A 27,702-nucleotide genomic window follows, 5' to 3' on the forward strand; every position below is an offset into this window, starting at 1 on the left:
TTTTAATATTTTGTGTGATGAAATAGGAAGAACAAATAAAACACTTCTGCTGTATGCCAAAATACAATGGTTTTCTCAGGCATTTGTATGTTTGAGTTGTGAACTAAATTAACATTTCTTTTTTAATGGAACACAATTTTTTTTAACTTGAAAGAATTATTGAAAAATAAACTAATGCAATCTTGGACTATATTAAGAGGGGCATAATTTCCAGGAACTGGGGATTTATATTTCTATTTCATCCTGCCCTGATCAGTCAGTTATTCAATAAGCATTTATTAAGTGACTGCAAAGAAAGGTAAAAGAAGTCTTTTGGGGAGTTCACAGTCTGATGGAGGAGAAAAGATGCAAACAACTTTGTAAATATAGGAAGCAAGAAAGCAGTGCTGCGGTCAATTTATTCAAGATACCCAAAAGCGGAATGGAGGAGGGGAATTTGGGGGAGGGGAATTTGCAGGGTATTAACAGCCTTACAAGCTAAGGCTGGAAAATTACTTGTTGGAGAGGTTATATTAGAGATTCCTTTCATGTGTGGGACTAGATGGCAATAAATAAATCCAAACAATAATGCATTTTTATTTATTTTTTCAAGTCAAGTGCCTTTCAAAAATCAATAAATAATGAATAGAGCAGAATCTTCATATCTCTCAGTTATGTGATAAAACAAAAGTGTTGAAAATAATAGGTAAAACTCTATTTCCTTGTCATGTTTTCACCAAAGATATTTTTTATAGATGCAAAGATAATTTTCATAAAAATTTCCTAAATATGAGAAAACTGATAGGCATGTGGGTCAGAAATTACTGGTATCATTTTTTTTTCTTTTTAGTAATAGTTTCACCTGTGACCTTTCCCATTCTTTTTAGAATATTCCCTTTTTGAAATATCTTAGACATCATTCTCTGAGTGATCATTCATTGCATTTGCCTTAAGCATATCTTCAGCATAGATTTCTTCCATATGGATTTGGTCAGGTTCATCCTCATGTAATAGAACAATTTGAACCTTTAAAGAATCCCTTCAGATAAGGAGTATCTTTTGCTTTTCTTCATATCCCAATGCTTAGCATAATGTCTGGCACATTGTAAGTTGGTAATAAATGCTTATGAATAATTTAAGTCACTCATGTATAATAATAATGATAACTAGGATTTATATAATCCCTACTATGTGCCATTGGCACTATGCTAAGCACTTTTTAATAATCTCATTTGATCTTCACAATAACCCAAAGAAGTAGATGCTATTATTATCCCCATTTTACAAGAAACCGAAGAAGACAGTAGTTACGTGATTGCTTAGGGTCATATACTAAATATTTAAGGTTGGATTTGAACTCAAGATTTTTTGATTCCAAGTCCAGGGATCTATCCATTTTGTCACCTTGCTGCTCCTATATCTCTTTGCCAGGCTTTCTTTGGAACACTGGAGATAATACTGGCAGTAATAAAATAGCCCTTACCCTCAAGATACTTAAATTGTATATTGGGAAACAATACCTAACATATCTAAACATAAACAACATGAATTACTTTTTTTTTTTTTCCCTTTTCCCTCACAAGGCTGCTCTCATAACAGAAAGCCACAGGTACAGTTATTTTCCTTGTCTCTTGACAGCAGCAGTATGATGGAGAATGGCTGCATGAGAAAATGAAATTAGGTTTTAGTCACATTAGAGAAAATAAATTTATTTGTATTATGTAGCCTAAACTCCAAGCAATAAGAGGTGGTAGACAGATTGCTGGCCTTGGAGTCAGGGGATATAAATTTAAATCCAGGACACAATATACATAATTTATGTTCCCTGACCCCGGGCAAGTAACTTAATTCCTTAGTTCGCCCCAGCCAACCCTCAAGGACTAAATCCCAGAGCCTCCCTGGAAGTTCTCGGCGGAAATGAAATCACAGGCCTGGACTCTTCCCTACCCACCCCAAAACCAATAACCTGAGGGCATAGAGGGAACAAATAGAAGCAAAAGAATAAATTAAATGTTTTGCAAATAATAGAAACCATTATCAACTTTTCCTACCCGAATAGACTCTTAAGATACCATGGAATTAAAGAGAGCAGACTGCAACGGAAAAGACTCTTCCTTTCACCCTGAGGCAGAGATTGATTAGTCCAGTGGTAACTCTACTATTGGTAAATACCACACGCTGGAATCTGGGGTAGGCAGGGGAAGGAATTCTAAGTTCACAAGAAATCATTTTCAGAACAGTTCAGACAGCCCTCCATGATGGGGTCGCTGCAAGGGAAAAGCAAAGAAATGCTCAGTTTGGATGTTCCTTAGCGTCGTCCCTGTCCCCAGGAGGGCGCTGGGCCCCCGCAGCCACACCTGGGCTCAGCAGCAGCACCGGCCGCATTCCCGAGCCAGCGCAGCTGATGTTGCTGATGCTGCGGCTGATGCTGCTGAGGACTCCAGGAGCGCTCCCCCACCCGCCTTCCTTGGCCCTGCCCACAAGCATGGCGGCTCCCTGCGCTGCTTCACCTCGCCCAGGACGGCGAGAATCGCTTGCCAGTAGTCGGCACTTCCTATGCCCCGCGGTTTCCTGCAGGGCTGGCATTTAAATCCAGCCGCACAAGCTGGGGCATGCAGCTGCGCTTGCTGCCGCCGCCGCCGCCGCCGCACTGTCCGCATTAGCTGAGCTGAGCAGAGCCCGAGCCCGCTGCACAGGGGGTTCCTCCCGTTGCGACCTGAACTGAGCAGTCTCCGGAGCACAGTGGGACACGCCACTCCCCGGGCGTCTAGGAGGCGCGCGCTTAGCCAGGGCGGGGGTGAATTCTAACTCAGCGCTCCATTGCAGCTCCAGCTCGAGCTCACTGAACGGGCTGCAGCGGGGGGAGGTGGAAGGGAAGGAGCTTATTTGACATTTTAATTGCAGATATGACATTTATTGCTGAGACTACATAGCGCGTAGGTCCTTCGGGTCACAGGTTCTCTGCCTTCCCACGCAGTCTCTCTAGCTGGATGAAGAAGGCACTGGGATTGCACTCAGGAGAAGGTCCCTCCTTGCGTGATAAAGGAACAGATAGGTCAGTTTGCTATCTGTAGCCTGTGTCCGCTTCTGTCTGGGCATTAGGTTGGCTGATGGTGAGCCACAGGGAACAGCGAGATAAAAGGTGTATCTCTCCTGTGTAGGAATTCGGAGTGCCCCTGATTGTGGGTCTTTTTTTTTTTTTCCTTCTCACCATCATAATTTTAAAATAAATTGGGCTAACTTTTGCTAGCCATCTCCCCTTTTAAAAGAAGCAAGTCGGAAAGAGTTGGGGGCTGGGCAGGTGCTCTCTTCCTGTCTGTATCTAAGACTAGAAGAGAGAGAACAGAAACCTGGGAGAGGCGGTAGTACAGCTTTAGACTGCTGGAACTCCCTCAGCCAAGATGTTCAGCTGGCTTGGGCATGACGACCGAAGAAGGAAGGATCCCGAGGTGTTCCAGACTGTGAGTGAGGGGCTCAAGAAACTCTACAAGACCAAGCTGCTCCCTTTGGAAGAGTATTACAGATTTCACGAGTTTCACTCTCCTGCCTTGGAAGATGCCGATTTTGACAATAAGCCCATGGTCCTCCTCGTGGGGCAGTATTCCACTGGGAAGACAACCTTCATCAGGTGAGAGGAACTTACGGGCTATTTCCATCACTTTGTAAATTGGCGTGGGTATGTTAAAACCTTGAACCACTCTATTTCCTGGAGCGCCACTTTCACCTCTCCAGAGTCACCATACATAGGCAAAGACTGGAAACATTTTGAAATGTTTTTAGACAATTTGGGGTTCAGAAGAAATTATAGGATCATAGATATAGAACTAAGTGGAACTTAAGAGGTTATCTGGGCCACTCCCCATCATTTTATGTTTCTATAATTAGGTGATTAATAAATCCTTAATGGAATTTTTTTTTAAGATGAGGAAATAGCTTCAGAGAAGTTGTGATTTGTTCAAGGTCACACAAATAGTGTCAGAGTTGGTATTTGAACCCAGATACTCTGATTGACTCCAATATTCTTTCCACTATACTATGGAACTTAAAAGTTTTTCTATCCCTTAGTTCACTAGCTCATTCCATTCTTCTCTATTTAACCCTGGATGTCAATTGAATTAACTGCTCTTTGTGAAAGGGTTGGGGGTGGGGGCAGTAGTTGGCTATATTATTCTCCTTACAGATAATGAAACTAAAACCCAGAGAGCAGAGAGATATGAAGGAGATGGCAATAGGAAAAAATGTGGTGAAATTTCCATAGCCCCAAAGTTTCCAGGTTATTTCTGAAACATGCTTGATTTAGTTCTTCTTTCTTGTTCTGGATTAATCTGATAGGGCCCTGTTGTAACTGTTTATCCTAGGCCTGCCATCAAAGAATTAACATCCAGCCATTACCCTAAACTCAGCTGGTGGTCAGGACAAGTCATTGGAGAACCATTCCCCTTCACATATATGAATAATAGCTACAACTGAAGTTAAGTTTGCTGAAGTCAAAGTGGGTTTAGGGATAACACATGTAACTGTGGTTTGTGGGAGGGTTAGATAGTTGTATTGGGGTTGGAAAAAGAGCTTCTTTTGCCTTTTGGAAGCACTGAGGAAAACATCTTTATACATCATTTTAACCCAGAAAGCTTTGATGGAGATGACTTCCAAGACTATGTCCCAGGTAGCTATGTGGTTATGTGAGTTTCAGGGAGGCTTTCTTTCCTGTTGCCTCTGAGAGATGAAAATGGTGCAGACTTCCATGAAAATCTTTTTTTTGGAAGTATTGGTGATCTCAGTCAAAAATTTTACAACCTCCAAATCCCCCCCCCCCCAAAAAAAAAAAAAAAACAAAAACAAAACACTGGAGGAAATTGAGTGTGTTTTCATTTTTTGCTTTGTAGAGGCCTAGTACCAAAAGTGATCAGGAGGAAGTTCACACATCACATGACTTGCTACATGGTATCCTGATTTGAGTGAGCCATCAAAATCTCCTAATTAGTGTACTAAGAAGATGATGGCAGAGTATAGTCATAGAGAAAGAGCATGGAGGATAAGGCATTTAATTTTGGTGGCCCAGTGGATAGAGCATTGGGCCCTGAATTTGGAAGATCTGAGTTCAAATACAGCCTCAGACACTTATTAGGTATATGACCCCAGGCAAGTCACTTACCTTCAATTTGCCTGTTAAGAGACATTATAATAGACCTACCCCTAGAGTGGTTGTGAATATCAAATGAATATGCTAAGCTCAGTATGTACTAAGTGCTGTATAAATGTCGACTGCTATTATTATAGAAAAAACTCTAAAGTTTGCAAAGAATGTCACATATGTGATTTCATTTGATTTTCACTATAGCCCTGATACACTGATGTTAGATCACTGTAAGTGATATTAGCCCTATTTTGTTGATGAAGAAACAAAGAATCAATTGGTCAACTGACTTGCCCAGGTTACCCTGCTAAGAAATATCAGCAACTGGATTTAAACTCAGATCTTGATACCTTTTGTCCAGCCATGTATCTCTGTAATTATGTAAAAAAAAGTTTTAAGTGTCAATCCAGGTTTCTGGTCTCCTTTGCATCCCCAAATGTTTCCAGGATATTTCTGAGTCCACAGAGGTATACATGACTTTGTTCTTTTGTGTTTGGGATTAATCCAGTAACTACTGTTGTAGTACAGTACTACAGTCATCAAATGTGGAAAAGATATTCTACATAGTCTTTCGTCTAACATGGGGGAAATGGCAGGTTTTCCTCTCCCTTTTCTTGAATTTGCTCTTTATCGAAACATAGAATTATGAATGTTGGGAGAGACTTTAGTCATCATCTTAATCCCATTGTTTTTTGGATGAGGAGATAAAAATGACAAATGGTTCTCGCCAAATCAGGATTAGAACTCTGAGCACCTGATTCTTTGTCCATTGTGAGTAAGATTATCAGGAAATGCTTATCTTCCCAGGAGAAGACTGTCTGTTCCTTGGAACTACAGAATGCTTGAACTGGAGGGGACTTCACAGGGTCAGATTAGGGTATATCCTTTGTATTTTTAAGAGATTTTGTGGACTAGGATCTCCTCTATATTCCATTCCAGTCATCAAATCTGGGCTAGCAGAAATAGCTGTGGCCTTGGATAATGATCTAGCACCTATTAGCAGCAGTAATTTAAGGTCTTGGAGTTACTGTTTTCTGGTCAATAAATGGTGACTATAGTGTTTCTATTACCTCCCTTCCAGGATCTTTGTCATGAAAACAATCCCCACCTATTTCCCTTCCCAAGAATGGAAGCTCCTTGAAAGTAGGAACTATATTATATTTTTAAATCTTCATATTCCCAGTAATAGGCATTTTGTAAATTTTTCTATTGAATTATTTGGTAATTCTCTCATTCAGATTCTTTTTTATTTATTTTGTCACAGGTTAAAGGTTTGGGTTTCCTTGTTGTGGCCATGAGGATTTAAGTTGATGCCTTGCTATAGTTCAAAGAATATTGCCTATGCTGGAAATTTCAAAGTACTCTACAATGGACTGACTAGATCTTATATAGTATATTCAAATGTGGTACTATAATTTAAGGGGGATAATTCAATTTTGTCAAGGATTTGGGAAGTATGGGCTCCTACCAAGAGAGTATCAGGCTTGGAGAAAGACCAGAAGAAAGCAATGGATAGCTCCCAAACATTTTAAGAGATGTCTTATTGGCCCAAAAATGTTGTTAATATTCTGTATCTATAGGAAGTTTGCCTTGCCACTATGTGCAATTCCCCTAGTTAATGTTTTTTTTTTTTTCTAATATAGTTCTATCAATTTTTTTGGTGAAATGGTTATTTATTTTTTATAATAATGAATCACATCTAAATTTTCAATTTAAAAAAATCTTTAAAAAAAAACATTTGTTTTATGGAAAAAGAAGCTGATTTTTCTATATTACTCCAGAGGGGTGAAAGTAGGACCGATGGGTACAATTAACATGGAGGGAAATTTTGGTTTCATTCATGAAAAATTTCTACCCAAAACTAATAATTATAAGATGGTGAATTTTTTATTCACGAGGGATATTCAGACAGAGGCTGGGTAAGCCATCTTTTTAGGATAACTATTGAAAAGATCTCAACTTTGGGTTAGTGTGTGTGTGTGTGTGTGTGTGTGTGTGTGTGTGTGTGTGTGAGACCCTGGGAAAGATACAAGTTTAACATCAGTTTCTTCAACTGTAAATTGGGAAAGATAATAGCTCCTACCTCAAAGAATTAGTGTAAGAATAAAACATTTTGTATTTGTACAAGATTTAGCACCAAACTTGAAGGATTATCGTGAGGATCAAATGAGGTAACATTTGTAAAGGGCTTAACACAGTGTTTGGCACATAGTAGGTACCACATATAAATGCTTATCCCCTTTCCTCCCTCAAATAGAATAATAATTGGAAAGCACTTAGAATAGTATGTTTAGTGGTTGCTTAATAAATAATTATTCTTAATTCCTTCCCCTTTACTAGTCTAATAATCTCAAAGATTCTATAACTGGGTTTCTTAGTTTAAGGCCAAGGAACTTCTGGGAAGCTACATTTATGAATTAAAGATAGGAACATCAGTCTGCATATAGTACTTTTTGTTCCCCAATTGTTTTTGAAGTTATACTCATGACTCCCAACTTTTGGGACAGAACAAGCTCAGAATTAGAAATACTAGAACACATGGGAATAAAAAAAATGCTTGTGTGATTCTGTGTGTGCAGACTATTGGAATTGTGATGAACATCAATTTGTATCTTTCTGACAGTAAATCCAATGTCTGAAGCATTTAGGCGCTATGTGATCATGGAGGGGAAAAACTGTAATAATAACTGTAGTTCATATTTGTAAGCCATTTTAAGGTTTACACAGTATTATAGCTGTTGTATTTGAATCTGGCAAAAATCATGTGAGATCAGTGCTCTTAGTTTTTCAATTTTACCGATGAAGAAACAGAAGCTACACAGTATATGCCTGAAGCTGGATTTCTGTCTCTAAATCCAAACACTCTATCCATTCTACCATACTGCCTTTCTAATTCATTTCATTTCTCTTTGTAAAATGGGAATAATAATACTCATAGAATCTTTTTCATAGGGTTATTGGCTCCAGTGAAATAATGCATATAAAGAACTCTGTAAATCTTAAACTATTATATAAGTGAAATTATTCATGATTATTGCCAACATTAGTTCACAGAAGTATGACCATTCTAGAAAAAGCTCAGCAAGAAAGGGTACTTGGGTAATAAGAGTAGACCAGCTCTTGTCCTTTGAGGTTTGTGAAATTCAGTGTTGGTTTTCCCCAAACTTTATTTCAGAACAGCCTGAGTCCATGCCCAAGGGGATGGAACAGAAAGACAGCTAGGTTCCTGGTCCAGTGGTTTCTCTCTAACCCCTCATTTAAAGTACCAGTTCTCCAGAGATGTTTGGAGGGGCAAGAAGCCAGTAAACTTGAAGGCAGCATCTGAGAGACACTAAGAGAACTGAGAGAATCAGAGAGAAGTGGTCAGAGTTAAGTGTTTTTGTACTACAAAAAATTTCCATATTAAATATCCCCTTTGCTAACTGACTGAGTCATCTCTAGCTCTGTGTTTGGAGGAGATGGCCATCACAAATTCTTCTTGTCCGAGGCAAGGGAAGAGCAGAACAGAGCCCATCTCTTCCCCACTTTCAAAGTCAGCCTGTATTCCCTTTTTTTAAGACCAGGGAGATTAAAAACATTGTAATAGAGCAGTTATTAGCTGTGAGTCTATGAAGCTTTTTTTTTTTAATTTAATAACCATCGTAGTATAATTAATTTTCTTATAATCTTGAGTATTTTATTTTATGTATTTGAAAACATCCTTCTGAGAAGAGAATTCCATAGACCTTACCACACTGCTAATGTAAATCCATTATGCAAAAGTGGTTCAAGACCTCCACTTTTGTTCAGGTGCTGGTCTTTTGTGGCAGAGAGCTGCAGTGTACACCGGGAGATGCTGCCAGCTCCGTGGTATGTGTGGCCTAGGGAGGCCCCAATACAATACAAGACTTCACTGTGTCATTGTTTAGAGTCTCTCACCCCTGCCAAAACTCTTCCTTCTTTTAGAGGATCTAGGGGCCCAGGAACGCAGCTGTTTTCCTGTTGTGTCCCCTATCTCAGCCTCTCCTATTACACAGGATTTCTCTCAGTCAGTTCCTAACTCTGGTACCAAAATGCCCAGCCTACCTAAGCAGAAGCTGCATCTGGGTACCTAGCATTTGCCTCTTCTTCCCCGTTACCTTTTCTGCTGGCTTGCTCTCTCCTAAGTGTCTGCCTGTAATTATATGCTCTTGCCACTAGGTCTGTTGCCTGCCTAAGGAAGTACATGCAGATAAGAACATTCTTCTAATAATTAATTAACAAGCTGTGGTCTCTGCCTGAAATAACTTCCCTGGCCCAAGGCCCAGTCACCCAAGTAATAAAATAAACAACAAATTGGCCCAGTCTCTGTTCTCTGCTAGTGCTGCCTGCTGCTAGTATACTAGTCCAGAATCACTCATATACCAGCATTCTCTTAGCCTTTTTTTTCCAGACACTTGGCTTTGAGTCCTTATCGCTCAGATCATCTGTCTACCCACAGATTATGCTGCGTTATTATTTCCTTGGATCCTTTTTTTTTTTTTTTTTTCTGAGTCCTTTTCCCTAGGTTATGAGCACATGCTTGTGGTACCGATGTAGGTCCTCACCAGGAGGCATTGCTGGACTTCAGGGCATTGCTGACTGGAGAGCACTGAGAGGGACCAGATTGACAGGATATCAGGGCTGCCCCAGGTTGAGATCAGTTCCAAATCTCTTATGTCATATGTTCCATCTGTACCAGTATCCTCGTCTTTGGGCAATGAGAAGCTGATGGAGTTTGTTTTTAAATAATGTATCCAAATTGCTTTTAGGGAAAAGTAGCTATTCAGACTTCTTTCCATCTTGCTCTGTTAATTCTTTATGATATTCTTTGTATCATTCCCAGTGATGACTCATCAGTGGAATATGATAGCACAATTTTCTATTACTATGCTCACTTCCTTCCCCCTTTCCCTCCATAATATTTTACCAGAAAAAGCTATTTCACAGATGAACTGTAGGAATGGGAAAAGGTAGATACAATTTGGCTTGGATTTATAAGAAAATCCTTATAGATCTCTTCTGAGCTGTCATTTTTCTCTTAGGCTTTCAGATCCCATGTACCTTTCCCTGATTTGATATGACTTCTTTTCTAGGTCTAAAGCCTGCCAAAGATGCAGAATGGGTCCTGGATAGTAGTACATCCTATGATTTCTGCTCAACCTCTTAGAGGTCCTGAGTAGGATAGAAGGAAACAAAAATCCTTGAAAGACGAATATGAATAATGATGGCTTCCACTTGCTTACTAGTTCAGATTCAACCTGAGAATTCTGTTCTGAGGACCAGTGCCCTGAGGGCTCTCAGGAAATGGAAGGATGAAAAGCATTCAGTTAGGGTAGAGCAAGGTTGAGTTACTTGGTTCTATGACATGTAGCTAGACTGTTTTGTATTGTTGTGACTCCACTGGGAAAGCTTCCCTACAGGCTTATGCCAAGATGGGGGAATTTATTTCATCCATAATATAGCTAAGAAATAGCATGGTATAGTGGAATAAGTCCTGGACGTAGAGTCAGGAAATAACTGCATTCTGATTCTGCTTCTACATTTTATTGTCTGTATGACTAAGGATAATTTCTTCATTGTTCAACCCTTAATTTCTTTCTATGTGTGTATGTTTGTGTGTTTATATGCAATAATTTACCTTAAATATATGTATATTATGTATATATAATTTAAATATATGTATATGTGTATATATTATATATGTGTGTGTGTATATACACACACACTTATAATCTTAAATATGTGAGTATGTATGTATGCTTTGCAAAGCTTCTATTATTATGGCTATTAATACTTCTTTCCCCTGCCAAGGTCCTGTCCCCTTGAAGTGCTAAAAGGAGAATTGTGGTTCTGGGAAAATGATATTGAGCCTTGCAGAGTTAGAAGAGGAGAACTGAATTGAGTGCTGTCCTGTTTTTGAAAAGCACAGTAATCATCTGCTTGCCAGACTTCAAACACACCTCATTTAATTACATTTTCCACTTCCAAGAATAGGGTATTATTTCCTTTTTATAAATAGGAGAAATTAAGATCTGGGTAATCAGTGATTTTTCTAGGATCTTGCAAGAAGTGAATGATGGAGCCAGGCCTCTTAGCAAATATACTGTCTTGATTAAGTCAGCTTGTTTCTTACTGAATTTTAGGGGCAGTATGGTGTAATGTAGGAAGACAACTGGTTCTGGAGATTGGAAACTCAAAGTCCAAATCCAGCCTTAGAAGGTTACTACTTTATAAGACCTGCCTATGGGCAAATCACTTTACACTAGGCCTCCTATCTAAACTGAGGAGGTAATGATACATACTCGTAATCTCCCATTACTGGGGAGGCCTTAGACAGATAAATCTCTTGAGTTTGGGAATTCTTAGCTGTAAGAGGGCTAAAGAGAATTGCATGTTCATACTGAGTCAGGAGGGTGAAGAAGTGCAGGGCAGAAACAGGGTTCCAGCCTGGATGAGCTAGGGAGACCCAGTTTCTAACCCCTCCCCCTAAAAATAATTTAAAATCAGGGATTGGATTAGGTGGCCTCCTAGGGCCTCTGGGAAGCAGATTGACCCCAGGGTTTGGTCCTTTCCTTGTTCATGTACTTCTAATTCTGGGGATAGACAGAGATAGCCGTCTTTTACTCAGATGGACCTATCAAGCAACAAATCCACTCTTCTTTACATGTCTGTGGGAATGTTTTTGTCTCTCAACAGAGGCGATTTTTATCTTTCCCCATGAAGACGCAGTGTGTGAAGCTTCTCAGTAGATTTTTCCTTTGTGCGTTTGGCTCTAGGCACAGTAGGACCTTTGTTCTAGGCTTGCAAGGTCTACCCAGACTCCCTGTGCCTTTCCTCAGCCCAGCCTTGTCTGCCCTGCTCCAGCTTGGTGTCCCCAGGACCTGGAATGGGGACTCTTCGGGGTCTTCAGTTTCCTCGGTCTCCTGTGCTCCCAGAGGCTTTCATTTGTGCCCAGCAAGGTGGACTGGCTCAGAATGCCAGGCCCACCTTGAGTCTTGTCCTCCAGTGTTTCTGGGTATTGCAAATCAGCCACCGTGGTCTATCAGGAGCTGGAATTTGAGAAGTTAGCGTAAAGACAGAAACTTAATCACTAAAGTTTGTCTTCCTTCACTTTGGGGCCAGAAATTCTTGGGCTGGTGCTCAGCTATGTTCCTTAGCATTTGACTTCTCCCTCCCCAGTAAGGTTCTGAGGCAGAACTAGAACTCAACATAAACCTTTCTCACACATCCTTATCTAGTTCCTGCTCAGTTCTTCTTGCGATATCTTAAAAATTTTTTTTGTATTTGTTAAGACTGCTTTTCTTTTTGCCCAAAAAGGCCCCCACAGTCTAAAAAAAGACCAAACTTCCTAAAGGTTCCAATTTATTTTTTTCTGATTTTTTTTTTTTTTTAAGGGAGCATGAGGCACGGAGTTAAGTGTCACACAACTAGTAAGTGTCTGAAGCTGGATTTGAATTCAGGTACTTCTGACTCCAGGGCTGATGATCTTCTATCCATGAAGCTGCTCTCCCAATTTACTTCTAAAATATAAAGTGGCCACATAAAGGACTAGTTTTGCATTCCAGAAGACTTCAGGTTCAAGCCCTGTTTCTGATCCATAGTATGTGCTCGTGGACCGAGACCATTGGTTACAGATGAGTCAGGGCTCTCTATGCACAGAGGGAGTTTTTATACCAGAAGTTTTCCCACATTGATATTAGAGCCATAAGTGTGCACCACCATAATGTTCCTCACTGGGAATGATTTGTCTTGATGATTCCTGAGCTCCTAGAAATATCCTCTTAGGATCCTGCATCTCCACAAACAAGTCGGTATCTCTTTTAATATTGGACATTCCCGTTTCATTTTTAAGAAGAGATTTGAAGTGATGGGCCTAGATGCACAAAAATGGCATGATTTATGTGGCTGTTTTTTCTAAACTATGTTGTAGCTCTCTCCAGAAAACCTATTCTTTGGCCAGTATTCTTCAGGGATATTGGGATAACATTCCTCATTTAGCATTTCTGCCTCCTTTGCATACAATGCTCAGCCTTGTTCTTGTGCCCCACCTTCCCATTCCCACCCATGCTGCCCTTTGGTGACTTCTTCCAAGGTGACTAGTTCCCTGATAGAAAAAGGAAAGATCCTTCAGGGAGACAGACATAACATCTAGGGAGTAGGTAAATGCCAGGGTAAATGTGATGCAAACCAGTAACAACCTCTCCTCCACTGTGTGTGTGTGTGTGTGTGTGTGTGTGTGTGTGTGTGTGTGTGTGTTCAAAAGTCTCACTTGCTCTTCAGTGAGTAGGGCTGCAGAATAGACAGCAAGGTCCTGAGCCCTGCATACAGGGTGCAGTCACTAGAGAGAGGTAACAGATTAGACAGAAAGAGTTTTCTGCCTAATATGGAAGGCAGGGTAGAATGCAAGAGCCATTTCTGACCTTAACTAGCCAAGGAGACTTGAATAACCCCCAGCCTCAATTTCCTTGCCTGCAAAAGGAAAAAAAGAAGGGATTGTTCTGTCTGATCCTTCCCGATTGTGGTGAGAAGCCAGTTAGAAAATGAATGTGAAGGCAATGGAGAAGATAAAACTGGACTTATTCGGTATCATTGCCTAGAACAGAATTTGGAAGCAATGAGAGTTTAAGGAAGTTGATTTGGGCTCAATGAAATGGAAAAATTATCATGCCTTTCTGATTTTATTCTTGTAACACTTAGTGGGTTGTAGGCTCACTAAAAACTGTCTTAGATCTTCTCTAAACCATGCATTTTTTTCCTCTGTAGTTTTAACAATTTTCTCTGCACAATAGGTTCAATAAATGTCTATTGAAAAGTGAAAAGAAACATCCTTGGAAGGTGTTTTTATTTTGGTTTTCAGACCTAAGGTCCTAAGGTGCTTGCCCTACTAGTAATCCCATTACTGGAGGAAATCCTGGCTCCAAACAGTATTTGTTTGTTTAGGCTGGAATCCTTGGGCGGGAATGTCCCGAGCCATTGGAGGTACAGCCCAAGAGAGTTTAGATCTGTTCACAGACAGCTGTGGTCTTTGATTTTTTTGAGATCTGGATTACCCATGCCCCAGTCTTAACTCGTGTATCCTTAGTTTCTCTAGGGATTTCCTCTTCTGTGTGTTATCTTTGGGGAAGGTTGGCCATGGCAACCCAACTGACACTGCTGGGCAACCTTTATGCAAATGAACTGTTTTGTCCTGATAGTACTTTAGTTAGTATAAGGTTGTGGAAATTCCAGAGTTGGTACTGAGGTGTGAATCATCACTATTCACTAGTCATGTGTGGTTTATTTTATTGGGGAGAAGGGGAAAGAGAAAAAGTGTTGATTTCATGCCATTTGTTCTTTTCTCTTTCAGAAGATGAGCTAGTCTAAAGCGTTCTTAGGATGGGAGTCTGGAGATTTAGGTACTTCCAGCTCTGTTCTAACTTGCTGCTCTTTGATCCATGCAAATTACTTCCAATCTTGAGACTCCCCATTTCTCTCTTCTGCAGAATGAAGGGATCAAAGAAAGATCATTTCTAAAAGCCCAAGATACTGCCACTATTGTGTGATTTTAAAGTTAGATTCTTTCCTTCTTCTGGCCTCTCTTCTGTGTGTAAGAGACAGACCCTTCAGCTGCAGGCAAGATAATTCAGTTAGCATTCGGAGGGATTGACTTTCTCACACCTGACATATTTCCATTTCAAGCTGCTAAAGGGCCTATGTCTTATGTGTATCACATATAACACTTCCTTTTTTAAATTTCCTGTGCCCACCAATTACTTTTCTTTTGTACATTGGGACAGTCCAGGTTACCAGCCAGCCAGAATTTGGCTAGCATTTTGTCACAAAAGCTGTTTCCTTCTTCGAAGATGTGGTTGCTGGTTGTTTTTTGGTGGGGGTTGTTTTTAAATCCTAATTAGAGGTATAAGCCTTGTGTGAGAATCTCCTGAAACAAAGGACCCAGGTGTACTTTGATGTTCTTACTCTCTCATAGCCCCCATGTCAATATATGCATGATACTCATGACCCTTCCTTGATGAAATATGACTGAATAATCTCTAGTCAAGATGTATGTAAATTCCCAGAGCCATTTAAAGGCTGGGTCCAGATTTCATCATTTTCTTTTCTTTTTTCTAAAATTGTGAACCTAACAATCAGTAGCAAATGCAAACATTTCAATATACAAAGAATAAGAGGAATGTATAAAAGACAGTGATATTCTCTTACATAAGATTTGTTTCTTAAAAAAATATAAATAATGTATATTATATATGTGTGTATATTTGTGTATATGTACATATATACATGTATACACATAATTTTAAGATAGTAGGAAAGTTGCTCTATTGTCTACTTCTGTTTTGTTTTGTGCATTTTTTAAAATATAGTTTTATTTATAGACTGTTTTTTTCACCTTCTTGCTAGGCTCCATGTCTCCACAGCATGAGTTTCTCAGTGAAGACTGGCAAATGTCTATTAAGACTTCTTTGCTGCCAAGTCTCTTGTGCAAGGTGGTAGCAAAAAAACCTGTTTGTTTATTTTTTTTTTTTCTCTCTCTCTCTCTTTTTCTCCTTGCTTTCTTTTAGCTTCTTGCCTCTCTCATTTTTCTTTTCCTCTATGCATCCTTCTTCTAAGGCCTACTTATCAAAGTGCAAAGTGCAAATTTTTTTGGGAGGGGTAAATACTTCCCTCAAGCAACTTAAAATGGAAAGATAGAAGAACAGTTAGCATAGTATTACGGGACTTAGATGTGACAGTCATGTCCTCTCAATTTGGGACCCCTAAAAATATATTTTTTAAATTTTTATTTTTTCCCAATTGCATGTAAAAACAAATATTAACATTCATTTTTAGAAAAATTTGAGTTTCACATTCTTTTTCCTCACCCCTTCCTGAAATGATAAACAATTTGATATAGGTTATACATGTGCAATCATGCAAAACCTATTTTCATATTAGACCATGAAAATAATTGTTAGGGCAACTTCTGCCCCCTTAAGTCAGACTTTCAAATGGCATTGACCCACATGCAAACTTGGCAAAAGTTCCATTTCTGTGAGCTGCTTTTGTTGATGATAAGGGATCTAGATTAGTAGTACAGAATTGATCAGAAGGAACTGGAGGGAGAGATGTCATGGAATGAACAATGCTTATGTGGGGAGGGATGAATAGAGTTTGGGGGACTAGGGGTGGGGAAAGGTGGTGCAGATCTATGATTTCATCAATATACGGAGTTTCTCGCGTAGGAACTCTCCACTGATGCATGTCTGCAACTCATATGTAATTTATAGTGTAAGAGGGACTAGGACCCTAAGAGATTAAGAAGCTTCTCTAGGGCCAAATAATATGATATTATGGTTGGGTGCCTGTACTGTGTATCAAGTCTTCCTGACTACAGTGCTGGCCCTTTGTCCATCATGACATACTACCTCCAAGAAGCAGAAAAGCAATCTTTTTAAAGTTAAAAACAGAAGCATTTAATAAAAAGACATAGCAATTAAAGAAGCAATCAACCATTTCCTCAATAAGCCTTCCACAAATATATAGAACATCAACGAGAAGAATTGACCCATTAAGGAACCTATGGGGAAGAACAATATGCAAGGAATATGTAGAGGCAGGAATACTTGGAGAAATAATCCCAGAGAAGAACATATGATTAATCTTTGAATTTGTGCTAAAAAAAATGATTTATTCTTCACTTACTTCAGATGCTGCAGTAGAGCACCCCATGCCTTTATTTCTCTTAATTCAAATAGTACACAGACTCTCCCACGATCTTTTCCTTTCCCTTCAAGCCCTGGCAAGTATAACTAATGTTATCTGCAAAATTTGCACTTGAAAATAACCTGAGCTAAAGCAGCAAGATCTATATAGACATCATTTCTGTTTTTAAAGCATAATTATAGTTTATTTGTCATCCTTGTTGAGTAATTCTAGCTTGCATTTATAGACTACTTGAATGTTTGCTAAGCATTTTATAAGCATTATCTCAATAGATTCTCATTAACAATCCTATAGGTGGATACAATTATGGCCTCTATAGACGAGAAAACTGAGGCTTAGAAAACTGAAATTACTTAAATTAGTGTGAAAAAAAAGAAAGTGAACTGAGCTTTTTCTGACTCCGACTCATATACTCCAACTACTACAGTATCCTGTCTTATTAATGATTTCATATACCTTGATATAACCCCTAGGAAAGCCCAACATACTATATAGTAATAGAGGCTTTCTTAGCTACAGTTTTTCTCTAAAATAAGGATTCTTAAGCCAAGGTCCATGAACTTAAAAAAAAATTCAGTATTATTGATTTTATAACCTTATGTAGTTTATCTATTAAAAATTATTTTGAAAAGAGGTCCATAGGTTTCATCAGACTGCCAAAGGGGATCCATAATACACAAAAATTAAGAACCCTTGCTTTAAGGTAAAATGTGAATTCCTCATCATGTTATGTAAAGCTCTTCACAACTTGTCTTCAGTCTTCCTTTCTAGTTTGATTATAAATTATTTTCCCTGATACATTCTACACTCCAGCCAAACTGACCTACTTGCTATCTACCTACTACTGTATAAAAGTTATTCCATCTTTCCACCTCTGCTTATATACAGGCTGCCCCTCATATCTGGAATGCCATTACTCCTGACTTTTGGTTGTTGGAATCACTAGTTTCCTTTAGCTCAGGAAGTCTTAGAAAAGTATTTTTGGTTTCTCCCTCCTCAGATTAGCCTCTCTATATTTCTTTTATTTGCATGTTGTATTCATTCTGTATAATTTAATCTCCTTGAAAGCCCATACTGTAGAGTTTTAGCTTTTTAATTCTGGTGCCTGGAATATTGTAGATGCTCATCTTAGATTGGATCAGAGTGGATAATGGCCTACAAGAGCCCCTTGTGGATCTTTCTTGGCATTATGGTGTGACAGAAAGAACACTAGTAGAGAAAATGAGGATTCAGATTCCCCATTTTATTTGTTAGCTGTGTGATCTTGGACAGATCACTTATCTCTCAGCTCTGTTTTCATCATCTGTAAAATAGTGATCATGACCTGGACGTGTTTTGATCATCAAACAAGAGAATTTAAAATTAATCAGCCAACAAGCATTTATTGTCTTTTATAGTTCCAAACATATGCTAAGCACTGAGGAGAGAAAGAAAGACAAAGACAGTTGCTGCTCAGAAAGTGCTCAATTTAATCAAGCAAATAATCATGTGCAAAAAAAGATATACACAGGATTTTTTTAAAATAACTTTTTATTGATAGAACTCATACCAAGGTAATTTTTTACAGCATTATCCCTTGCATTCACTTCTGTTCCGATTTTTCCCCTTCCTCCCTCCACCCCCTCCCCCAGATGTTAAGCAGTCCTTTACATGTTGAATAGGTTACAGTATATCCTAGATACAATATATGTGTGCAGAACCAAACAGTTCTCGTTGCACAGGGAGAATTGGATTCAGAAGGTAGAAATAACCCGGGGAAAAAAACAAAAATGCAAGCAGTTTATATTCATTTCCCAGTGTTGTTTCTTTGGGTGTAGCTGCTTCTGTCCATCTTTGATCTGTTGAAACTGAATTAGCTCTCTTTATCGAAGAGATCCACTTCCATCAGAATACATCCTCAAACAGTATCATTGTTGAGGTATATAATGATCTCCTGGTTCTGCTCATTTCACTTAGCATCAGTTCATGTAAGTCTCGCCAGTCCTCTCTGTATTCATCCTGCTGGTCATTCCTTACAGAACAATAATATTCCATAACGTTCATATACCGCAATTTACTCAACCATTTTCCAATTGATGGGCATCCATTCATTTTCCAGCTTCTAGCTACTACAAACAGGGCTGCCACAAACATTTTGGCACATACAGGTCCCTTTCCCTTCTTTAGTATCTCTTTGGGGGATAAGCCCAGTAGAAACACTGCTGGATTGAAGGGTATGCACAGTTTGATAACTTTTTGAGCATAGTTCCAAATTGCTCTCCAGAATGGCTGGATGTGTTCACAATTCCATCAACAATGATATACACAGTATTAATTGGAGATAATTAAGAGAGGAAGCACTAGCTTTAATTAGATCACAAAAGACTTCTTGGAAAGGGTGGTATTTTAATTGAGACTTGAACGAAGCCAGGAAATTTAGGAGACAGATAAGGAGGACTGAATTCCAGACAATGGTGGACACCAAGTTAAAATGTCCAGAGTCAGGGGATGGAATACCTTATTCAAGAAATAGCAAAGAGACTAATATCACTGGCTCACAGAATACACAAAGGGGCAGGGCTCTAAGGAGTGAGAAAATTGGAAAGGTAATAAGGGATCCCCTTAAATCTGTCATTAGGTATTCATGGAACACACTATGGTTAAGAATCTTTGATTTAGAGGCATCATTCGGTTAAATGATAAATACATTTATACACAAGGATAAGTTCATAAGAATAATTCTTAGAGTAACTAATGAATTAAAATCCCAGCTGTGTGACCTTAGGTAAGTCACTCAACCCCAATTGCCTCAGCCAAAAACAGAAAAAGGAGAAAGATAGGAAGGGGCTAAGTTATGAAAAGCTTTTTAAAAGCCAAATAGATGATTTTATCCTTGATCTTGGAGATAATAACCACTGGACACGATTGATTAGGGTAGTGATGTGATAAACTTATATGTTATGAACATCAATTTGCTACCCCAGTGAAAGACTAAGCAGCAAATTATTGTAGAAACCCGGGGTGAGGTGATAAAGATCTGACAGTGTCAGAAGAGAAAATGGAGTGTATACAAGAAATCTTGTGAAGGTGGAAACAATAGAACTTGGCCTCTGGTTGGATACAGAGCTGGAAGTCAAGGGTGATATCTGGATTGTAAGCTAGGGCAACTTGGGAAGATTCTGGTATCCTCTGTTTATAGCACCTTAAATTATGTAATTGTTACTTGTACGGAATGCTGAAATCCAGCTTCTTTTTCGTTTTGCCAGGTACTTACTGGAACAGGACTTCCCAGGCATGAGAATCGGGCCTGAGCCCACTACTGACTCATTCATCGCGGTGATGCAGGGAGATGTGGAAGGAATTATTCCAGGAAATGCACTGGTGGTAGACCCGAAGAAACCCTTCAGGAAACTCAATGCTTTTGGGAATGCCTTCTTGAACAGGTTGGTGAGTGGGGGCCCTTTCCTGTCCCCCTCCTCTTGGGGGCTGCAGCGGAAGAGGTAGAATGGAAACAGTAACAGAAGAAAAGATGGAGTCAGCTTTTTCCTTAGACTTCCAGCCTTTGTTGTAAGCAGAGGACTCCCCCCTCCCTCCTCTGCTGTTGGTATCTTGGGTCATGCTGAGCCGAGCCAAGTCACTCTCCATGTGGACAAACATGAATAGGAGCCTCGCAGTGGCAAACACCAGGCCCATTCAGTGCTCCCCAGGGTGGGGGCCGGGGCACCGCGCCAACCCGAATTCTCCTGGCCCTTCTTTCTCCCTTCTCCGGATGAGTGTGACCCAAGCTGCCTCATCTGGTATATTTGTTTCCTGGCGGTTAATCTTAGCCTGCCTGGAATTTGGCGCAAAGTCATAGGATTATAGCTTTAGAGATGGAAGGGGCTGTAAAGGTCATTGGGTCCAAACCTGTTCATTTTAAAGATGAGGACATAGAAATCTTAGTGATGTGAATGATGTTACTTCCCTAAGGTCCTACAGCCAGTAAATAGAAGTGGTATTTCAGTCAAAGGCCCCCAACTCAAAATTCAATGTTATTTCCACTGTACCAGCTGCCACCTGTGAGAGGTATTAAATCCCAAGAAGCTGCTTAGGAAACATGGAGCTTAAATGATTTTCCTGGAATTTCCTAGCTTGTAAGTGTCAATGGCAGAATTTGAATGTAAGTCTTCTTGATTTCAAGCCTATTGTTCAGTCCATTCTGCCTCGGGTGCCTCCATCTATCAGCAAAAAGCATTTTCATATCGAAGATGTAAATGGGGGAAATGCAAAGTCACATTGGTAGGCTGGTAAAATTCAGGGGCCCATAAAACAGGTCACAAAAAACAAACCCAGGTGATTATATACTGCCAGCTAATAAAAACAGAAAATTAAAGTTGGAAGTAGAAGAAACCTTAAAGATTATCTCATCCATGGTGTACCTCCAGAGTGCAAATTGATAAACTATGAGGGCCATTTGAAACATATTTTTTCACTGTATTAATTTTTCTTGCCTTTTTAAAAATTGCAGAATGATTTATGGAAATGTTTCACATGACTTCACATGTATCATAGGTACATATTATTTGCCTTCTCAATGGATAGGAAAGAGATTAGAGAGAGGAAGAGAATTTGAAACTGAAAATTAAAATTAGAAAAAGTTTTTAAAATATATTACCTAATCCAATGCTATCATTTTGTAAAACTCAAAACACAGAGAAGTGAAATTTACATGGCTAATTAATGACAGCTGGTATGGAACCCAAATTTTGAGTTCATGCAGCTTGAGAATCAGTTGAATAAACTAGATGTGTTTAACCTGGAGAAGAAAGATTTAACAGAGTCATGGCAGCTGTATTCAAATATTTGTGGGCATGTAATTATTATAATCAAAATTAACCTCTAAGCAGAATTGACAAAATGTACCTCTGACCTTCTTTATAGAGGGGGAAAGGATGGCTGTTAAAGGTAGCTTTTTTTGTCAGACTTGGCTGATGTGTTGATAAGTTATGCTGAAAGTTTTTGTCCTTTTATATTTTATTCTCTGTTGAAAGACATGGTTCTCTGGATAGAGAATTATAGTAGGGATTTTTTTTTTTTAATAGATGGATTGTACTTAATTGGCATTGAGATTACCTCCAACTGCCAGATTCTATGATTCTGGTGCCATTGAGCCTAGGGTACCTTCTGAAGAGCTAATGGAGGTCCAGTAATGCGCAATATTATGTTCCTGCCATGCATGCTGAACTATATGGTTTGTGGAAGAAATAGAAGAAACAATGTCTACCCTCAAAGAACTTGTAATTCAATGAGACAAATAAGTTTAGGTCAAGAAACTAGGTGAACAGAAGAGGATACAATGTAACAAAGCACAGAATTTCATGGTTCAGTTTGTAAGTGTGGCAGATGTTCGGGGTTGGGGGGGGGAAGGATTTTGATGAGGATCACCAGAGGGGCAATGAAATTTGAATGCCAAAATTTGGATTTGGAATAGTGGTACTATTCTTTTCGGCCCTTTGAGGAAGGATATCTCCTATTTCAAAGTATTTGTGGAGTAGCAAGATGAGTCCAAATATTTGGACTAGTGGCCCTTCCATAGGCACTGTGCTTGGGGAAAAGCCTGTCAAGACCTCAAGATAATTCAGAGCATTTTAAAATTGACTTAATTAGAATAGAGATTGCCTCTAAGAAATAAGATTGGATACTCAGAGCTGAAACAGTGTATTACGGGTATTGATAGCCAGGCAGAGGATTTTGGACTTGAGGCAGTAGGAATGACTCATTTTTTGAGCCACTGAATGATGGGATAAAGGCTTTGTTTTCAGAATATTAGTCTGACGGTAGAGTTCTGGATAGATCACAACAGGAGCTAATATTCTGGATCATGCAATATGTGGAACAAAGAAAGTGCTTAATAAATGCTTAATGATTGAAGCAGAGGTGTGCAAGTAACATTTAATAGCCAGTTCTACAAAAATATATCCATGACATACTTTTAAGTTTAATCAATGTTATTAACATTTTTTCCCATCACTTCCATAAATCTAGACAATGAACAAAACAAAATGAGCCATAATTTATAGCATTTGTTAATTGTTATAAATATTCTCATTGAAAATAAGCAAATAAAGCTGGTTTGGGTTGGTTGTAGTGTCAGAAGGGCTATGCAATAATCATTTAGTATGAATGAGAAGAGCCTAATTTCAGAGCTCCAAGAAAGATCTAAGAGACCATCTAGTGCAGACCAGACCTAAACAGCTCCCTTTTGCAATATAGTTGAAAAGTGCTGATCTGGCATTTACTTAGTCTTCCAGTGACAAAACACTCATTACTTTTTGAATCAGTCTGTTCAATTTTTGCATATCCCTATTCATGCAAATTGGAGCAGTTTGTGGCACAGTAGATAGAACACTGGGCTTGCAATCAGGAAGAGTCAGCTTCCAGAGTTCAAATCTGACCTCAGACATCTACTAGCTCTATGACACTGGGCAAGTTTTTAATTGGTTGCCTCAGTTTTCTCATCTGTAAAATGAGCCAGAGAAGGAAATGGCAGACCACTCCAGTATCTTTGCCAAGTCATGAAGAGTTGGACATGATTGAAAAATGACTGAATAACAATAAAAATTTGTGAGAATTAAGCTTGATCTAAGTTGTTGGATTTTTTTCCCCTTACATCAAGCTTAATTTTCTACTCAAAGTGGAAGGATGACATTAGGAAAGGAGAAGGAATTAATGTTAAACATTCTATAGAAAATATTGACAGGATTTGGTGAATTGAGGTGAACCATGGTTTTAAATTCAGTATAGACTTCATTTTTAAATTTTCTTTTAATATCTTTTTAAAAGTTTAAACTTAAATACAAAATGAGAAAAGAAAAAAAAAATCACATACACAGAGGACCGTAAGAAAGTATTCAATATAAAATAATGAATTTCCATTTCAAGAAAACCTATATAATAAATATTGCACATTGTTTTTTGAAGGTGCCTGACTTTGCTTTCTTGTTGGTTTTCTTTTGTTCTCTGATGTGCACTTTTTTATTTTATTTTTTCCCTTTCCCCTCACCCTAAAGAAAGTTAAAATTACTTGTGTGTGTAAATATATATGTATGTGTATATATGTATGTATAAAGTACATTGTGTACGTGTGTATATATACATATATACATATACCTATATGCCTGAATATCTATAAACATATCTCTATATACACTCATACTTATAATGCATAAGACTATACCATGCTTATTTCCACCTATCATTTGGTCCAAGTGGATAACATGTTCCTTCACAGATCCAAGTTTTTCCATATTTTTCTAAATCAACCAGCTCATCATTTCATATACCACACAATATTCCAACCCAATCACATCTTATCTGAGAGTTTGTCTATGACATTTTTTTCTGCACTCCTTCTATTGTTGATTATATAGGTTTTATTTATATGAGGAAAATATTAATTCAAAATAACAAATCATCTTTTTTACACTTCAAAAATGCTTTCACTTTACAATATAGTTAAGATCTGATACTGCTGAATCTACTTCCTTTTCATATTTTTCCTGGTTTCTTTTAAGTTTATAACCTTTTGCTTTTCTGTATGAACTTTGTTATTTTTTCTAACTCAGCAAAATAATTTTTTAGTCATTTAATTGAGATCACATTGAATAAATAGATTTGTTAGGTAAAATTGTCATTTTAAAAATTATATTGGCTTTACCTATCCATGAACAATAAATATTACTTCAGGTTTTTAGATATGAATTTATTTGTATACAAAGTATTTGATGTTTTTGTTCATGTAGTTCTTGTATCTGTTTTGGCAGGTATATAGTCAGATATTTTATACTGTCTAGGTATTTTAAGGGGTCTAAAACAATATTGATGAATAATATCGCTGAGATAGTATAAGTTCTCTATTTTTCCCTTTTGTTTTTAACTTCAGTTTTGTCTGTGATCATGATTACTATCTGCTTTTTTAAAATTCTACTGCCCTTTATTTTATCTTTATGTCTCTTATTTTTATGTTTCCTGAAAGCAACATATTGTTGAATTCAAATTTTTAATCTTCTATCCATTTCTGTTTAATAGGTAAATTTGTCCCATTCACATTTCAAGGTACTATCACTTGTTAAGTATTTTCCTCACTATTCTTATCACCCTATTTACACTATCTTTTCTCACTCCTCCATTTTATTTCTACCCATCTCCTATTCCTTAACCTACTCACCCTTCTAAAAGTGCCTCCTTTATCTTCTCCCCCATCCTCTTATCGTCTTATTTTTTTTTGAATTTAGTAGACTTTTAATATTCTACACACACTCCCTCTTTAATCCATTCCCATTGAGGGTAAGGTTCTAGTATTACCTTCCTTCCCCCATGTTACCTTCTTTTGTATCAATTTTTCCTTTTGTGCTTCATATGCATAAGATAATTAGTCCTTTTTATCTCTTCCTGCACAGTTTTGTTTTTTTTAGAATCACCCCATCATACTCAGCTCAATCCAAACTTTTCTTTCAAATACCTAAATAATGAAGACAATAAGAGTACTGTTAATTTTTTCACATATATGAAGCAAACAATTTGAGCTTATTGAGTCCTTTATAATTGGTTAATTATATAACACCCTTATATTTCTTCTGGATGTTATATGTCAAATTTTCTCTTAAGTTTTGGAACTTTTCTCACAAAAATCTGAAAGTCTTTCAGTTCATTAAATGTTCTTTTTGGTTTGTTTCATTCAGGATTACACTTAACTTTGCTGGGTAAGTTACCTTTGATTGTAATCCCAACTCTTTTGTTCAGTAGAATATAGTGTTTCAAGACTTAAGTCGTTCAGTATTCTATCTGCTAAGTCTTGTACAATCCTTATCATAGCCCTTTATTGTAACAATTGTTTAAATTGTTTTTCTTTTCTTCTTGTTGCTTCCAGTATCTTCTCTTTTATGTGAGAGCTTAAAAACTTGGCTTGGATATTCCTGTAAGTTTCCTTCTGAGATCTCTTTCAAGTGATGATGATCGATAGACTTTTTTTTTTTTTTTTTTTTTTGCTTTAGCTTCTTATTCTAGAACTTCAGAGAAACTTTTCTTGAAAATTTTATGAAATACTACATCAAGATTCTTTTTTTTAAATCATAATTTTCAGGTAGTCTGACTGTTCTTATTTTGTTTCTCCTTTTTTTTCTGACGAGATGTTTACTTTTTCTTCTATTTTCTTCACTCTTGATTTTACAGTTTCTTGGTATTTCTGGATGTCATTAGCTTTTCTTTGCCCAGTTCTCTTCTTTGAGTTTTTTAGGTCTTAGTTTGAAATCCAGATTCTACCACTAACTACTTGTTTGAGCTTGGCCAAATTAAGGTCCCTGGATTTCAGTTCTATTACCTGTAAAAGGAAAGGGTTAGAGACTCCAAGGTCCAGAGGTATTTTAGTATGTTTAACATGATATTTAACAGCTGACTTGTTGGGAAAAAAATAGACATGACACTATTAAGTTTAATCTGAAATGTTAATGTTTTCTTTATCATTTGCTTATGTTAAGCCCTATTTTGTAGTCTTTGCCAATTTCCAAGGTGTGAATGCTCACACTGAAAATCTAACAGTTGGAGAGAGCTGGTACAAGCTGGTTCTAGCACACTGCTGTTTTGCCTTCCAAATTTAATCTTATGGTGTATGATGGTACCATTTAGAAGAGTCATGATGGAAAGCTTGTGATTGGTGTGGAGGAGGGGAGAATTAAGGGAGAGATGATAAATTTGATTGAAAACCTGCTAATTGTGAAATCATGGGTGAACATCCAAGTGAAAATATGTAGTAGGAAGTCTTTTGGATGAATAAAAGTGGAAAATTTTCTGGCATTAGATATGAGGATTTTGTTATAGAATGAGATGCTAGGACACACCTCTTTAAACAGGAACTCATCTCAGTTATCTGTTTGGTAGATGATCCATGGGTAAAACTTATGTCATTTTCTCTCTGCCTCTGAAAAATACCAACTCTGGATTTGGCAAGTACCAAGCAACTGAAAACAAGTTATAAAATGAACTTAAGGGAAGCAATAGAGCTTTGGGCAAAATAAATTATAAAGTATATGTGAAAGCCAACTAGAAATGATTCTTGCATTTTAAAAATGTTTAGTAATCATTTAGACACAAAGCCCAGGTAAGTGCTCAGGTAAGAGAGGAAGGATTCATGTGATGTCCAGAAGCGATAGAAAACATAAAGAGTAGAAATGGTGAAGCATGCCTCCTGTCTCTTGGCAGAGAGGTGGTTGATTGTAGCTGCAAATGAGGTATAAATTATCAGTCAGACCACAGAGTTCATTGTTTTGTGTAACTGTATGTATTTGTTATAAGATGAGGTTCTGTAGAGTCTGGGAAGAATCACAGGGAAATTGAAAAAAATGTCAAAACATTTTAAAAAGGGAGGGAAAGAATATAAAAAAGGAGGCAGTATAATATCACAGGAAAGGAACTGAGTTAGCAGTCAGGGAAACAGGATTTTATCCTTAGATCTATTGCCAGTGATTCTATAACTATTGGCAAGCCATTTGAGAGGCAAAATGGTTTAAATTATTTATTTTAAATTATTGTAATCAATAATTATGAGTTATTGTAATAATAAATCATTATTTAGTGCTCAAAGGTTTGCAAACTGTTTTATATAGAGTATATTATCTCATTTGATCCTCATACTATTTGTACTATTATTATCCTTACTTTTCAGATAAGTAAACTGGGTTCAGCAAAGTTTAATGACTTGTCCAATGTCTTACAGCTAAGTAGGTATTTGAGACAAAATTAAAACTTGGGTCTTGCTAAATCCAAACACTCTCTTATTATATGATCCAGTCCAGGAAGACCTGATTCAGACCAAGAGTGTGATAATAAATGATCAACAACTGAAAAAGTTATGTATGACATACTTTAATTTCCAT

General features: G+C 37.9%; 1 protein-coding gene across 1 annotated transcript in view; it reads left to right on the plus strand.

Moving 5' to 3' along the window:
- The first annotated feature begins 2,669 nt into the window (after positions 1 to 2,669).
- Positions 2,670 to 27,702, plus strand: part of EHD3 (EH domain containing 3) — a 55,968-nt gene continuing 30,935 nt past the window's right edge. Inside the window, exons 1-2 of the mRNA XM_051976115.1 lie at positions 2,670 to 3,607; positions 20,059 to 20,235. Coding sequence (XP_051832075.1) covers positions 3,381 to 3,607; positions 20,059 to 20,235 — 404 coding nt within the window. The 5' untranslated portion in view covers positions 2,670 to 3,380. The remainder of the gene's footprint in view (positions 3,608 to 20,058; positions 20,236 to 27,702) is intronic.

The sequence above is a fragment of the Antechinus flavipes genome, chromosome 2, assembly GCF_016432865.1.
Source record: "Antechinus flavipes isolate AdamAnt ecotype Samford, QLD, Australia chromosome 2, AdamAnt_v2, whole genome shotgun sequence".
Classification (NCBI taxonomy): Eukaryota; Metazoa; Chordata; class Mammalia; order Dasyuromorphia; family Dasyuridae; genus Antechinus; species Antechinus flavipes.